The sequence below is a fragment of the Pyxicephalus adspersus genome, chromosome 8 (assembly GCF_032062135.1).
Source record: "Pyxicephalus adspersus chromosome 8, UCB_Pads_2.0, whole genome shotgun sequence".
Lineage (NCBI taxonomy): Eukaryota > Metazoa > Chordata > Amphibia > Anura > Pyxicephalidae > Pyxicephalus > Pyxicephalus adspersus.
The window spans coordinates 24,595,992-24,613,425 of record NC_092865.1 but is presented as its reverse complement, the minus strand read 5'-3'; the positions used below and the strand labels follow the sequence as shown (position 1 = coordinate 24,613,425).

The window sequence follows — 17,434 nt, the reverse complement described above, 5'->3', positions numbered from 1 at the left end:
CCCTCTCCCATGCTGCTGTATTTTAGGAGGATAAAACCAAGCCAAACTAGTTATTGTACAGTAGTTGCATTGAAATACATTAAATGCTTTTTTAATTATAAAGCCACATAATTGTGTGACATTTATATTTACCTAGAGCTTCATCTTTCAATATGGCTCAACTAAATTGATAAGGAAAACTGGTAAGGCATTCAAAAAACATTTTAAAATTGATTCAGAAAATGTCAATTAAGGGAGACAGGTCCACTTTATGTATAATTAACTCTAACCCCAATATAAATGGCCCTGACTATTAAACTTGGCTTCTGTCTATAAATCCTTCTTGAAATTCTAAGCAGCATGACTGTGCTGGCTCCCAGCTATCTCTCTCTACTTCCAAGGATAAAGGCTGCATTGCTAGGATTGCATTTTCAAGGCTGTGCTCAACAAGTTCCGTGACTCACAAATATTGTCTATCAGGTTTTATAACATAAATATCAGATTTATACGCGGCAGCTATCTGCGGCTGCATAGCAGCGTTTGCTGAGGTTAAGGTGACCACTGGGAAAGGAGGGGCGCCAGTGAGGATGTTTGGTGAAGATTGTATTAAATCTTCTGTGTCATAGGGCACAGCTGGGCTCTAACTGATCTTGTGTGTCATTCAATGTCTTTGTATGTGGGCGAAAGGCTAAAACTCCCATTAGAATTTTTTTTATTTTGTTCATAACTTTAGCACATTGTCAATGTATCTATGAGATAGGAAACCAATGAACTTGTGTTCATTCTGTTGGGCTTTACCAAAATAACTTTAATTCTGAGGTCCTAAAATAACAAAAACTGTCTTGGTCTTGGCTTATGTAACAACAGTCTATGGTATATACTGTATAAATACATTACAATCTAAGAGAAGAATTGCTTGACATGTCCCGTTGCGTTCAATAAAATTCAGATGAGCACCGGCAGATAAAAGATTTATAAATTTATAAAAGATTATTCAAACAAAAAAGCCTTCTTTGGACTCCCTTAACTGGAACTGGTCAATTTACTAAAGGAAGAGAGCTTGTTCACATAGTGAACTATCACCACATTCACTAAGTTAATTATCTCATACAAGGTGGTAATTCACCTTGGTAAGTGAAATACAAAATGTATAAATAAATGTTATTACGAACTTTTAATGGATCTTTTATCAAAAGGCGATCACAAACATATTATAAAATCATAATTTTTTTGGAATTGTAAAACTCATTACATGTATCAACATTATCTATATACACAATGCACATTGGGGTCCCATTTGTCTGTCATCAGGTTTAGCAGGAAAGAAAAATTATGAGATTAGTATGTCCTGTTTAAAGATAAATGAGACCCCAATGTGTTTAAAGTCTGTAATAATTTTATTTATACGTTTTGCATTTTTGATGATATTAGATGTGGCACCACACCTTTTATATTTTCTCTCTGCTACTCCTTAGGCGTGGATAAAAATTACTGTAAAAGGACATTTCTAGGCATTGTACCTTTCAACCAATCATATTTGTGTTGTCATTTTTCAGTAGCCCGTTAAAAGTATCCAACAATATCCCAGCTGTCATTTTGGAGGAGCAGGTTTTTATGATTCCTGTATCATTGTTAAATACAACCACACTTAGATTTATATTTTATAGGCAACGGCATATCCACCATATTTCACTATATTTCATCTCAGATTCTCCAAATAAAGGTTGTCCTGTAAATGTGTTTTCTACTTTTTCATTTTAAAATAAAAGTTGAGATCTAACCAGACTACGTTTGGTGTATCTGGCTGGATGATCTAATTTTTTCCCAATTTTTAAGTTTGGCATCCTTGGCTCGGCTATATGATTTTGTCTTAATAGGTGTAAATGTTTAGCAGCTGGCCTCCAGCCAGATCCAACTGACACTAAGTGAATGGATTTGATTCATTGTTTCAAATGTTCTCGATATTTGTTTGTCCACTTGGGCAATGGGTTAACACTTCTCAGGGGAACTGTTTGAAGTTTTTATATTAAAAGTGATACAATTTTTATTTAATTGGATTTTCTTAGCATAGTTAACACCATCAGACTTCTATTCAAAAGGAAGGTGGAGTGTTGTAGTGTCTACATCTAACCTCATCTGTTGTCCTTATCTGGAGTTTTATTGCCTGTGTTTGCTGCTACTCTAGTATATATACCCTTGATGTCACTCAGCCTTCTTGGTGGACATTTACAATTTCTAAAATGTGCTTACAAGCAGGAGCAGGGATATGTTGAATGGGTTCTTCTGATGGAATTTGATGACTATGGGCTAAGACTTAACCCTTGGGTGGTTCAGTGAACATGCTGTTGGCTAAAAGATATAAATCTAAGTGTAGTTGTACACAATGTGGTTGCAAACTGGGTTATTAGTGGTGTACCACATGGTTCTGAGTTTTTACCATGTCCTGTTTTGTTTAAGCTGTTTGTAAGGAATATTAACTGAAAATAACTGAAGATCCATTTTGGGTCTTCAATCGGTCCTCAATTCCACACTTCTCCTGTAACCCATCCTGAGAAATCAATGTTTTCCTTACCCTGTGAAAAAATGTATCCTTTCCTAAATTCAACAATCCTTTAAAGTGTTGCTTTGGTGCTCATTCCTCCTCTGCGGCTCCCATGTGCCTTTTACTGACATCATTCAGAAAATGGGCCTATTTGTTTATTATTCTGATTGAAGGTTTAGAGTGAAACGTATGTATTTTTGTTGCACACAAAGGTGTAATATTCATGGACATATATTATGTCAGGAGAGACAGCAGGAACTTTGGTTATGAATTAAAGGCTGAATGGACCACTTGGTCTTTTACTGGACTTGGTCCATAGCTTTTTTATTTTTCCTGGAACTGATTCTCAGTAAGGTTTTCTATTATATTCATATGCAAGTCGATCTTGAAAGTCAATATGCTGAATCAGACAAGAAGTGTTTCTTGGAATTCTGGTAAATCTTTAATGGACAGTGGTGATTTTGGCAGTGGCAAATGGTCATTTTGGAACTGGCAAAATCCTGAATGAACGTAGGTCCTCAATGAAAGTGGGTCATCTACCATTCTGCAATGTAAATTTATGCAAGAAACTTAGGGTTTCCTGTGGCTACAGAGAATATTGTAGATGACATGTAGTAGCACAACTAAAGCAGTAAACGTAAGGCAACTTTTAATACTTTAGATTGTGATGATGGTACATGAATGAGCTCAGAGCTTGAGATATGTCTGATTAAACACTGCCTAGATTTTTCCAAGAACTTGTTTTTCGCTTGAAGGTCTTGTTAGGTCATAGAAACCCTTTAGGTCCAAAAAGTTGACTTGTATGGGTGTGCTAAAATTCCATGATTGTACTGTGGTACCTAACCATTGCTGCTAAACAAGTCCTCATATTCATCATGGCTGCAGTGTTACATCTTCTTTTCTCTTTTTCCAGGAGGTTTGGCACCAAGTGTACGGCATGTCAGCAGGGAATCCCCCCAACCCAGGTGGTACGGAAAGCCCAGGATTTTGTATATCACCTGCACTGCTTCTCCTGTATTATTTGTAGTCGACAACTTGCTACCGGTGATGAGTTCTACCTCATGGAGGATGGGCGGCTGGTTTGCAAAGAAGACTATGAGACTGCAAAGCAAAATGGTGAGAACCAACCTAAACTTTACTTATGGATGATGTCTTGGCAAGCATAAGGATGAGAACATGACCTAGCTGTAATAAAGATTATTTGTATTCAATATGGCTGAGAAAAAAAAGAGTTTAGAGTTTCCTAAGGAAATCCATATCATTTCCTTATAAGAGAAAGAAGTACAGGGAGAATGAGGTTGACTGCTATGGGTCAATGTAGACTGGCTTTGTACAATATTGAAAATGAAGACAAATACTCGGACAAGATATGTTGATACAAATTAGTAGCCGCAGATTCGAGAAAATGTATAGTGTTCTGTTTGGTTTGCAGGTATTCATGATTAAGAATAATAGATATTATTTTTATACATTAGTCTTATTTTTAGTTGGATACATTGCAATATTGCATGTTTTTAGTATATATTAAATATGTATATTTCAGCCACCTATTTACCAGGATAATACTTACTGCCAGTATTGTGGTAAGAGAAAAAGCAGTCACAAGATGAGAACATGACATTTTACACAAATAGTATATGGAATACCCCCCATTGTTGTCATGCTTATAAGGCCATAGCTAGATATAAGATAGAGGATAATTGTAAATAAAACCCAACTCTGGCTTTGGTTCTCCCTATTAAAACATTGAGAAAAATTGCATTTTACTGATAAATAGCTTTTGAGTTAATGAAATGATCAATCCCAATGATTGCAGTAATTTAAATGTAATGTAATAAGTTTTTTTAATATTTTGTTCTATCTTGTACTTCAATTACAAATATTAATTATGCTTATAATATCCAGTTTTATTTTCTAAAGTACAGTGCAGACTCCAGTGTTAATACAATTCATTTGTCAATATTCGTACATTCACTCTGTACTGTTTTTATGAATTGTCTTATTTCTGTTTGGATCATTTGTGAATCCTCCACACATCTTACTGTAACATATAAAGCTGAGCTGTTTTTATTGAACCAAAGTATAATGTAGTTAGGTTTTCATGACATCATCACCAGCATCGTGCTGCAGAAGACTTGTTTCTGTAAATGAGGCATCTTCCTACATCTCCTACATTTATTCTCAAAACTCCATTAATAACTATATTTTATCGGATCCTTATGGAGCCAAATGTATTTGTTTTTACTTCTGGATAGTATAGGAGCCAGATTTAGCCAGTGCCAGGTCGCCATTGGTCAGATTTGAATTTCCATTACACACTATACTGGCATATTCATTGACTGATATCTGGCTTTGCTGAGAACATTTGCCGTGAAATATGTTCTGAGCACACCAATGTGTAAAGTAAAGTGTCCTTATTGTATAGAGATAAACAGGGAGTAATCTGCATGAAATACATTGGGAGTAATCTGCATGAAATACATTGATCCTGCCTATTCCAAGGACCCTGTAAGGCGCTCTGTGTTTGCTGTGGATCCAGTTGATTGAACCTAAATTAAAGTTAAATCAACAAACTTTTTGGAACAGCCACAGTGGACTAGAATATATCAGTAACACTCTAACATATTTTACTTCTAACCTGAAGTTATTACTAATGAGAGAAGCAATGTAAATTATATATTATGGGGAATTATTATTAGGAAAATGGAATAAATATTTAGGTAACTTGACTTAATTATTACCTTGCCCATTGCTGTAAACTGTGAAATAAATTTACTTGGCACAATTAAAGGTCTATTTATAAAGCAGTGAATCTAATATTATTTGGTGAAGAATCAATCTGTGTCAGTGAAAATGCATGGACCTGCAATATTCACCACCACAGAATGTTTGGTAAACGTCAGATTCACTGCTTTATTATCTGGCCCTAAAGAGTGAAAACATTATTTAATACAAGTAAAGAGTTTGAATAAAATCAACTGGATGAAAAACTTTACAAGTAATGCATATCTATCTATCTATCTATCTATCTATCTATCTATCTATCTATCTATCTATCTATCTATCTTTTACCAGTTCTTAGGTGTTGTGCTTGCATTAGATTTCTTTTTCCTTTATTTTTCCTGGCAGTTCTGCAAAAAACATACTTCTTGTACCAGGCTCACTAAACTTTTTCCTCTCCTGTACCTGTGGATGCAGCCAGGCTGCTCCCTTGATTTAGCCCAATTTGTCTCAATTGTTCTCCATTACATTAGTGGTGGAGGAATTAATACTTTATAGAAGACATCTCAAAACGCAGTCCTTTTGGTTCAAGAAGAATTGAAATCACTGCATTTTTGGAAAGATCAGCAGGTATTTCTTGTACTTGCCTAAAATGTTCTTAGACTTAACCTAAGACCACTAGATTCAAGAACAGGTAAGGTGCAATACATATTTAATTTGTGGTCCTTAGTTGAAATATCCTTTAAAACACATACAGCTATGAATGTCTCCACACCTGTACAGAAATTGTACAGCGCAGTCTACTCATGATCATGGCCATCTGGGGTTATTGCCATTCTGCTATTTTGAGACCTCTGCCTATTATATTATATTAGGAAATCTTTGACAAGTACACCAGCTAGTGATACATGATTTAGTGTTCCTTTAGATTTGATGTTAAATTTTCATCTTTTATCTAGATGACTCTGAGGGTGGAGCTAAAAGACCTCGTACCACAATAACGGCCAAACAGCTGGAGACATTAAAGAATGCCTACAAGAACTCGCCGAAACCTGCCCGGCATGTGAGGGAGCAGCTGTCCTCGGAGACGGGGCTAGACATGCGTGTTGTGCAGGTATGACAGATGTGGAAAGAATACATCAATGCTCAGTTCTCTAGCTGAATTTAAGCATAGGTATACATTTCTCTTTGTGATGAGGCTGGCGATATTTGTAAAAATAAAATAAAAAAATAATTTCAAGGCAGGTAAATAAAGCATAGGCGCTGTACAGTATGGCTAATTGACAACTATTTGTGTAATGTGGATCGTTGTATGCTGTAATAACTAATATGTATGTGCTGTGTTCATGACTGGGCATTGGTTTAAGCTAAGCCTTTTAGGACTATCAATGAAGATTCCAAAGACTTCCAATATAAATGCCAGTAGTGTTGAAATCTAACCTGTCATATCCCTTTAAAGCCCAACTTTCATTTTAAGTTAAATTCATTCCAGTTTCATCAAAACTAAAGGTCTTAAAGTCTTACAGTTTATTATTTTTGGAAGGCAGCCACAACTTGAGTAGGAAAGCCTGTCCATTGCCAGCATACTGTAGTAAAGGACCTTTTTTGATTGACATGTTGTCCTACTGCTGATGTCTTTTCCTGAGATGATCAGGAGCACGTGTTTTTCCGTTTACCTCTATGTCTGATCATTTTATTTTTATTGACGGTAATGGTTTTGCCTGTATTTTGTCTAGTTTATATATTTCAACTGTGCACATATAAAAGCATAGAGTCAGGGCCGGGCCAAAGAGGCAAAAGAGGTGGCTGCTTTACCAGGATGGGGGGCTCAAAAAAGCGATATATGGAATTCATGCTAATGAGCTAGTTCACGGTTACCTGGGAGAAGGGACTTTGGTCTTCTTGTTTTGCAAAACAACCTTGCTTCAGTTCCCCCACCAGCCTCCAGAAGTTTTTTAAAGATATTTATGACGTTTGTTTTTTTAGTTTGTATTTGTATGTAGCCTTTTTCATCCCCATTTCTCAGAGTTCATTGAAATCCATAGACTATTGCAGTATTGTTTGGAAGACAGAGACCATGTGGTCTAGGCTGGTGCAGAGCACCTTGTTATGCCTATGGCAAGATACATGTGCCCTACTGGAATTAAATTGGCACATGTGTGTGCTGCTAAACTGCCGCAGCAATAAGAGGCAGAAACTTTGTAGATCTGTAGCTTATCAACTAGAACGTCCTTTGGTATTTGCTGCAATAACTCCCTCAGTTTAACACTTAATTTATAGAGGGCCATCAAAGCTTAAATGCACAGGCCATACATATCAGCATTCATATGCATCGTCTTTATCTCTTTGTGACTACCAAACTTTTTTTGCACTGTTTGAAAACATAAAGAGCAAATACATACATGTATTTGCATGGTGGCTCAGGGGTTAGCACTCCAGCCTTTGCAGCGCTGGGTCCCAGGTTTGATTCTCAGCCAGGACATTATCTGCATGGAGTTTGCAGGTTCTCCCCGTGTCTGCGTGGGTTTCCTCCCACATCCCAAAAACATGCAGTGAGGTTAATTGGCTTCCACCCAAAAATTGACCTTAGATCACATTATTGACATATGACTATGGTACGGACATTAGATTGTGAGCTTCTTTGAGGGACAGTTAGTGACATGACTAATGGCTTTGTACAGCGTTGCGTAATATGATGGCGCTATATCAATACTGTGTAGTAATAATAATAATAAATACATTCATGTTTGTTATATTTAAAAACACTGCTCAGATTGTTTATTAGAAACTGACGATACAAATTGGTTTCTGATTGCCATGGTCAGGGCTGGTATAGGAGACAACAAAGTTGCAGAAAAAAGCAGCTTGAATATTTGCAAAGTGATGCAAAAATATATGAGACCAAGTATATAAGAGAGTCAAGTCCCAATAATTTTAGGTGCACATGCAAAAAATAAAAAAGTTCATGTTATCCCTTAAGTCATCAATTGGGGAGGAAGAATTGGGGAGTAAGAGAGGAAAGAAAAGAAAAGCAGATGGCACCTGCCTGCTCCCACCCTATTGGAAATCAATAGAAACCATTCATTGGTCATTTAGTGATCTGGTACAGTGGATTATTAAACAATGCCTAGCACATAAGCCATAGCCAGGCAGGTTCTTCATTGCAGAAGGGACAGGCGATGTCTCCCCTGTATAACAACAAACATACCTGCCTGTTCACAATTATTTAAGTAAACTAAGTTAACTAAGTTCTCTCATTCTCGGCAGCCAGGCATGTGCAGGTCAGTGTACAATATAGAGCAGTGGTCCCCAACCTTTTGGAGCTGTGGTAACACTAAATGCACAGACTCCGGACCATGAATGCGTGGGGAGCTGTGTGTCACTCAAAGGGGAAGAAACTTCCCCCCAGATTGACATCATGATACCAGAACCCACCCAGAGACACAACCCATCCACCGCCCTGCGATATGTACAAGAGACGTGGTCTGCGGCCCCAGCCGGTGCGCTCCAACCCCCAAGTAGGGTCCTTTTCCTGAACACGCTGGGGGGTCCACCGACCAGAGCCGCAGCCCGCCTGTCAGACTGGGGGTTGGGGACCCCTGCTAACAGGCAGATAAATTGTTTTATTGCAGAAGAGACATGGCCTGTCTCGATTTCTGCATTTTACGCTTTAGTCCTGCTTTAATAACCCCTTTTGCATTTTGAAGGTGCATCTGCAGGATCAGAGAATGTTAAAAAAAATATACATTAGAGTCATGTGTCACTTGTTAGATTTACAGACATATTGCAGATTCAGTAAAATGTCAGTCTGAGGCCAAATGAGGAGGGCCAAGAAATATGGACATTTTCTGGCATTGATGAAACTCTGGCAGATTCTGATGACAGTTCAAACATACAGCCAGTAACTGGAGATAGCTTAGTTATATGCCATTACTGTTAGCAGAGATTTGCAACATTGTGATTAGAAAGATATTTTGTTGCCTTTTGCCAATGCTCAAACACATTTACCAATTATATTGCACCTTGTTGTGTCACATGACTCCCTGAAGTAGTTTCGGGAATGAAATATGAAATACCTGTAAGAATGAAAATACATACATAACCGACCATAGACGCTTATTTTTTTATACGAAAGATAAGTGTATGTGGTATTGTTATACTGCATGTTTGTATGGGTGAAAAACAGTTATACGATGAATGAGACAGGAACCAATTAGATGAATATTTAATTATTTTATACTGTACCTATGTACAATAGGGCAAATTTAGGTTAACAATAATCAACGTGAGAGTGATTGTTTTTATATATCATAGACTGGTAACATAAACCAGCTGCAAACATGAAACACAAAAAAAATGGACTTCTAATAAAATGATTCTAGTTCCAATTCTGCATGTGGTCAGAAACTTTCTTATTCTATGTTTGTCTGGTAAATACATGCACATTTCTCCAGGTTGGACACATTAAAATGTTGCCCAGTGCCCAGGACCAAAGACGAAGTTCAAAGTTTAGGATTTAAGGAGTCTCTTCTGTCCACCTCTGGACATTTGCACGAGAATTGTAGGAGAAAGGGATGCAGAGGATTTGCAGGGGAGTGAAAAAGTTCTTTATAGTTCATGAAACGTTAAACTGTTATTCATTCCCTTTTATTTGTTTTCTGTACAGCTAAAATAAAAGTATATATATATAAATTGTACATCTACTACATCAAACAGCACATTCCAAAAGTCTTTTTATCCTAAGATACTTCATGCAATATGGTGAACAAAAGAATATCAATAAAGTGTGGCATGATATCTAGAATATTTCTCACCTGTACCTGTACCTGATCTTTTGTGCTGATCTGGTCACCTGATATCATTTTGTGAAAAGATCTGCAAAGATAAAAAAGAATCTGCATTGTATCTGTCTTCATTGATTGCTTCTGTATCATGGATGCCACAATGATATTTGTGATCACTAAATATTCCTTGACATGCTTAAACATGGCTCTGTTTCAACCTTTCTGCCTTATCATCCTTCTTTATTCATCCATCCTTCTTCTTGCTGACTATGAGGGCCAAATCATGGCGCTTTCAGTTCTGCCCAGCTGGACGTCCTGGGTAACAGGAGAGGCCATACAAAGGTTGCAATTTGTTACTTTTTTTTTTAAAAAAAAAAGCTTGCAAAACTTTTATTGTTTTTGAAGATGCAAGTTTTTTGTTTTGTTCAGTGTTGTGCTTTGTAAATGGCAGCACAAAGTTGGACCAAATTACATTTTCACTGTGTAGGAAGATCATGGCCGGTGGAAAGGGCTGGTATGGTTCTGTGCCGAAACTTCCAGAAAACATCATAGCACCGCCTCCGTGTTATTCCTTTAGTACTCCTTGATGAGCCATTTGCATGCAGACCACCCTTGGTAATGTCCATATGTGATGCTGAGCCTCCATGATTTGGGAGAACAAATCCAATGAATGAAATGGGCAATGGGGGGGCAATAAGGGTTAAAAGGAATAGATAATACTAGACGCCCACCAGCCTGGAAATTCTAAACCACAAGTAAGAATCTCACATTGTACAGTAAATTTAGAGAAAGCAATTTTAGTACAGTAGATGAACCTGAAAGTGGAGTTGGAGTTGGGCTTTGAATAAAAAAAAAAAAGTCAAAATAAAATCACATGATTAAATGATAGGGGTTATAGGACTCTTCATATTAATATTAGATCCATTTATACTACAGACAGAAAATTCATTCTACTTCTCATTTCAGGTTTGGTTTCAAAACAGACGTGCAAAAGAAAAGCGGCTCAAAAAGGACGCAGGACGGCAACGCTGGGGACAGTTCTATAAAAGCGTCAGAAAATCCCGTGTAGGGAAGCCGGGGAAGGAAAGTTCTGCAGAAGATTGTGGAGTTAGTGACAGTGAATTAAGCTACAGAGGTAACTATGAAGTCATTGTTTTATCTATAGAGCTGTATGGTGACTGATGGAGAGCATTCCATAGGCTTACCAAATCAGTGTGATCCATAGCATGACTGACTTGGTATTGCTGTTGGTTCCTGTATTGTGCACAGTGTCGTCACTTCTATACTGCTTTTCTATACTGCCTTGTTAATGAAAAATGTGTCTAAATAGTGTTGGTTAGGAGAGAAATAAATATGGGTAGGAGAGTTTAAAGAATAGGGACAGCCCCAGAGAATTTATGCCCTGGAAGAGGAATATATAGGGGTGGAGAGGACGGCTGGGAGTGGAGAGGAAGGCTGGGGGTGTATAAAAGGCCAGAAATGTAAATCAGACAGAAACAGTAGATTGATTACAAATTTCTGCCAGCATCGCGACACTTTTTTAAAGAAGACATCAGCTAAAAGAAGACTTCATTGTTACCTATTCAGCAGCATGTTTATTTAAAAGCTACTTTACTTCTTTTTAAGTGCTTCAAAAAACTTACATACTCTCAGGTGTGTGGCCCCATCACACAAAGTGAATTCTTCTGGCTCAATATAAGACGTATGAACGGATGGGAGGAACCATAGTGAGCGACTGGGTAGTAGACAGTCAACCCTGTCCGATTGGGGTATTTTTTGCAGTGATTGGATAATATGGTTGGATTGATTACCATGCAGATGTAAACTATGGTACATCTGATTCCTTCAATATTTGGTCTTGGGGAATTCTTTTAATTAGATATTATGATTAAGCTGATCCAAATATGGATTGATTATTTAATGAAATTATCATACACTGAAGTGCAGATTGATTGCAATATTGATCAAATATCTATCTCTGGAAGATTGAATAGTGCATAGTAAGCTTTATGAAAAATGCTGGGGGAAGGTTTAGATGAGGAATTCAGTTTTATCCAATGTAAACATGGGACCCATAAATTTGGTACCCATGCACTGCCAGCTGCACCAACATCCGATTATTCCACAGAAAGCAGCATGGGTTATCGAGATTCCCCTGCTAGATCATCCTCATCAGTTTTATGCTGGCATGTTGGGCACCTGTCGGTGGACCAATTTTAAGTAACTAATGTGAAGTGCTGGATATAAATAATATTATTTAGGAGGCAGTCATGGTGGCCTTTCGTACAGTACAAGAGTGAGGTACACAATAGAAACACCTCTTTGAATGTAGGGTCCAGAAAAAACTTTAGATAGGTCTTTACCACCTCTCTCCAAAACAATTTTTTTTTTATCAAACCTAAAACATAGATATTTTTTTAGAACCTACAAGGTGTGTATTGTAAGCCTCCTTTGTGTTGCCATCTGGTCTCTGGGACTGCCATACATGGCTCTTTACATTTCTATAAAATCTTTAGCTCTTTAGAATACGATATGGCATGTATAACATAAAACTGCCCTCTCCGTTCCCCCATGATGCTTTTGGTTGGCCAAAAATCAAGATCGGTAACAGCTGGAATGCAGAACACAGCCCTTCATTTAAAAAAGTGCAAAGCAATTCACCAAGGCGAAAAGTTACAGTGAATTATGGCAGTGCATGCTGTGTTGTTATGAAATATAGTGCATTGTAATGAACTTTGTATTTGTCAGCCGGTTTGCTGGCCTGCTCGAAAGTTGTAGGTACGACAGAGCTGACAGCCATCGGTAGTTACAGCTTCCTCTCCATCTCCAGTAAATACCTGAGTAGTATTCCCTGCAGTCCATTTGTCAAACACGGCCGTGAACTAGGCAATTGATCAAATAAATAAGAACGGCGAAGCAGCATTAATCATACCTCTAGTTCAGCCATCAACTGGTTTATGATGATTTTGGTGTGTGTGGAATATTAAGCAGCTTATAATTCAAACTGGCTGCCTATTATTTGATATCGGACTAATTTCTTCATTATATCTATGTTTTAGTGTTTTATAAAGAAGAAACTTAAAAAATGACTTGTCATGTTTAATGGCACTATAGCGCTACATTGGAATTTAACACAATTTAACATATTTTGGCTTTGGGAAGCCCTTTTTTAGTGGTTTATTTACTCTGTGTAAAAATAGGTGTCTTTTTAAAGACCTCATATAATACAACCTGCCATGAAGACAAAATGAAGACTCCCATAGTATGCTTCCTCTCTGAAAATCAGTCAGCATGGCGGAGAACTGGCATTTACAGAAGGATATCGGCAATGGCTCTTCCTCATACTCAAGTTTTCTTTGATCCCTGGTGGATAGGTTAATGCACTCATTGATACTTTATATCATTCTGGGATCCCAGTGGCAAAATTCTTATCTTCATGGCTTCTCTGTCATATAATGAGCCAAGGTGTCACTTCTGAGAAGTTGTTTGCACCATAAGAAAAATTAACACGTGCAAAATCCCATAGTGGGTTGGTCATATTGGATGCAGAATTTAAAAGTTATGTGCAGATATAAGATTTTTAAATGGGTTTAACATCTTTACTACATAGTTAATTATTATTAAACAGGATTTATATAGCGCCAACATATTACGCAGCGCTGTACATTAAATAGTTAATAGTATAATGCATGTTTGTTATATAAAAGAGGTGTGTGTGTGTCTGTGTGTCTGTGTGTCTGTCTGTCTCTCTCTCTCTCTCTCTAGGGGCAGGTCGCACACCCAGATTTTTTACAGTCCAAGACCAGCCCAGGTTCAGCCATTTTGCAAGCAATATGAGAAATAAATAATATTATCGGCTTATTATGAACAATATTTCCCTAGCCATGGTAGAAGCCAGTATATGATACATAGGCTCCTTACACATACTGTCTTAGAACATTCCTGGAAATGGAGTTTCTAGGTAACAAACTTGGTTTTCCCTCCATAGGTACTGATATGAAAGTACTCTTTCAGGAAAATACAGTAATATTCGGTTTTGGTGCAGGGTATTGTGATAATGACCAACAGATCTTTTATGTTCTTTATAACCAGATGTGTCTCATTTAGCTAGACAGTTAAGCAATTGAAATATACACACAAATATTTAATGATTTTGAATCGAATAATAAGTAAATGATAGCAACTAATCTAACTATTGTACTTTTTAACAACAGATGACCAAATTTTATCGGAGCTGGGATCTACAGGAGGCATTTACAGTGCAGGAGGGGACCTTGTAAATGTGCCACTGACCAATGGAGGCTTCACGATAGATGCTACTGGACAGTCCTATCAGGATCTTCATGATGGCAGTCCGTATGACATTCCTCAGTCACCCTCTTCTATCTCCTCCCTTCCATCACATGGATTGCCATACAACATGGACAATTCAGGGGGGCTTTTACCCCATGCTCCTTTACGAGCACTGCCAGCTGCACCAACATCCGATATTTCCACAGAAAGCAGCATGGGTTATCCAGATTTCCCTACTAGTCCAGGCTCCTGGTTGGACGAGATGGATCATCCTCCATTTTAAAAAAAAAAAGAATTGAGGTCAGATCTTAAAGACGATCAGTTTGCCAAAACTCTGCAGACACCATATTCAGCCTTCAGAATTCTATCAAATAAAACCACAAGCTCCTTTCTAGGGACAATAATATCAAACTGATGCAAACGGCACCAAACCTATCATGTCCAAAATGAAGTTCAAGAAGCAAGTTGGAGGGGCTTTCAGAGACAATAGTTGAGAACACAATTTGATGACACTGAAATGGAATGTTTGCACTTTTGTGGGTCAAGATCTCCCTACCTAATCCTGGGGGGATTCTAGAGACATATTTTCCCACATTTCTCAAGTCACTAGGGGTCACATTAAACTGTGCTCATGAGTATTTTCACATTCATGTCACATGAATACAGCTGATGGGTATCCTGGACAATACTGCTGGTCTTCTTGAATGGCTTAGACCATTAGTTTTTGACATGCAGCCGACAATCTTTACCCATTTTAAAGCAGCATCTGTTGTGGGCTAGGCTCCTTTGTTTCCAGATAATAACAGAGGAATATGATTCATTATAGCACCTCATTGTTCACAAAGCAACTCCACAACACATATTTATTTGGTCCACGGCTGCTATTAGGACATGTGGCTGCAACTTTATTTCAGGGTCTCTGATCTGTAGAGATTTCTGACGTTACAGAACAATGATTCTATCTACCACATCTCAGCTACTTGTTGGAAGGGCAGATATCGACATAATACATTCACAAACCAGTACAGTATTTAAAGGGGTAACTCCTTAAACTAACACAATCATTAATCACAAAGCACATCCATTACTTACCAGAAAATGAGCACCGTAAAAACGTAGTTTATTTTTCTGCAGATTCATTCATAACACATCTGTACATAAAACACACTATATAATTCTATGCCTATTATATTCTTCATTTGATCTCTTAAGACAATACAGCATTTCTTGATGTTTTTTCCAATATGGTTGAGAACAAGTTACAGCTTCTGGTATTTCTATAGTCAACATAATTTATTTAATTTAATCACCCACAGTACACATAAGACATTTGTCCAAAATATTAAGATTTTCATTAATTCTCTGCTACTACCCCATCACCCTTGCTTTATATAAATAAGCACGAACACTGTGAATTGTCAATTTGTTTTTAAATACCATTATGCCCATTTTTTGCCCAGCATTGTTTGGTATGGTTGTCTTTTCACAAATATTTTAAAACCTTTCACCGGAAAAAAAACAGTAATTTTGACAGGTATGGCATATAGTGATAGTGATGGAAAGATCACAACGATTCCCCTAGTTTGGTAGGATTTAAGAAACCCATGAGATGATGGATTGTCTATTTTCTTATTGGAAGGTGATCTGATGCTGTTGGAGAAGTCAGGCAATGGAATAAGTTGCAAAAAATTGCTTTTTTTTTTTAATTGCGTTGCAATTACATTCAAAAAAGTTCATAAAAAGTTAGCAAATCCAACTTTATGAGTCCATGGATTACACTGGACAGCTATACCTGGGGTAACTGGATGTTTCATTACCAAGTGAAAACACAAGCGTGAGAAGGAACCACATTGGAGAAAATAGGAAAACCATTAACAAATCATAAAATTTGTGCAGGGTTTTACATTTCCACATGCTTTTATTATTCAGAGGTTTCAAGTAGATGCCGGGCCATGAAGAATAAAATTCACTACAATTTAACCACAGGGTCCAATATTCATTCCCCTTTTTGCACTGCAGTTTATCATACATGTTTTTTTCAAAATCACTTTCTCCATTTTCATCTATACATTTCTGTCTCTTAATAGCACATGGTCATACCCATTCCAAATACCATGTCAAAGCGCACATCCCAATCCTGACCTAGCACAATTTTGTCTGTTCGCACAACTATCCATATAATACAGCTTTATCTGCACAGTGCTGCCCCATCTGACAACACCTGCATTAAAAATGCTGAAAAGATTTTTATTTTTGGTTTAAATAGAGCCCTGGGGATATAAAAATGTTATATTTATAACACTTCGATTTGTAGATGCATCACAGTAGGACGGATTTTTTCTCTCTTGAGCAGTGGGTATTGATGTGCTCCACCCACATGCACTAAGGCACATTCAGCAGTTATCTGCCTTCCTTAATGTGTCTTCTTGATGTCCAGGACATTGACCAGGTTGCACAAAGTGTCAGCTTTCCTCAATGTGTATATACTGTACAGTCAATGCAGTGAAAGTCTTGTGATGTATTTATTGCTATGTGTCCGAGAAAGTTCCATATGTGTCTAATTCATGTAAATAAAACACAGTCTTCTTATCAAGCTTTGCCTTTGTTGTATATACACTCACCGTTCAATTTCCGTACCACCACTGTGCAAGAAGAGGACTACAGTTACCAACTACGCTGAAAAAAAACATAATGAAGAGCCTCAAGTATGTAAAACACATTGCAACATGCATTTTACTGTTATTTGTATAGGAACTCTTTACATTTTCCAAGAAAGACCCATTTTTGAGATGTAGAATTCAATGAAACCCAACTATTTGAAACTGGTTCCTAATACTGGTGTATTTTTGTGTTTTATCTATAAATATTATGTTGACAGGTGTGCTGTTCAAAGTGAATCCAAAATGTTGTGTTGGTGAGCTGGAACCCTACTTTAGGCAAGATCACAATGTTTTTTTTTTTTATAACGCACCAGACTTAGAAGTTGTGCATAGATTGTGGTCAGTTGATTCACACGTGAAGCTAAACTCACTAGCAAAAGATGGCCTGTTTGACCGTCTGTGCACAACTGACCATAGCTTATCTACACAAAACCTAGAGATATCCTCCATCTAGA

General features: G+C 37.4%; 1 protein-coding gene across 1 annotated transcript in view; it reads left to right on the top strand.

Moving 5' to 3' along the window:
- LHX4 (LIM homeobox 4) overlaps positions 1 to 16,908 on the top strand; it is a 41,944-nt gene extending 25,036 nt beyond the window's left edge. Inside the window, exons 3-6 of the mRNA XM_072419806.1 lie at positions 3,435 to 3,637; positions 6,202 to 6,356; positions 10,993 to 11,161; positions 14,241 to 16,908. Of these exons, the coding sequence (XP_072275907.1) occupies positions 3,435 to 3,637; positions 6,202 to 6,356; positions 10,993 to 11,161; positions 14,241 to 14,602 (889 nt within the window). The 3' untranslated portion in view covers positions 14,603 to 16,908. The remainder of the gene's footprint in view (positions 1 to 3,434; positions 3,638 to 6,201; positions 6,357 to 10,992; positions 11,162 to 14,240) is intronic.
- The last annotated feature ends 526 nt before the right edge of the window (positions 16,909 to 17,434 follow it).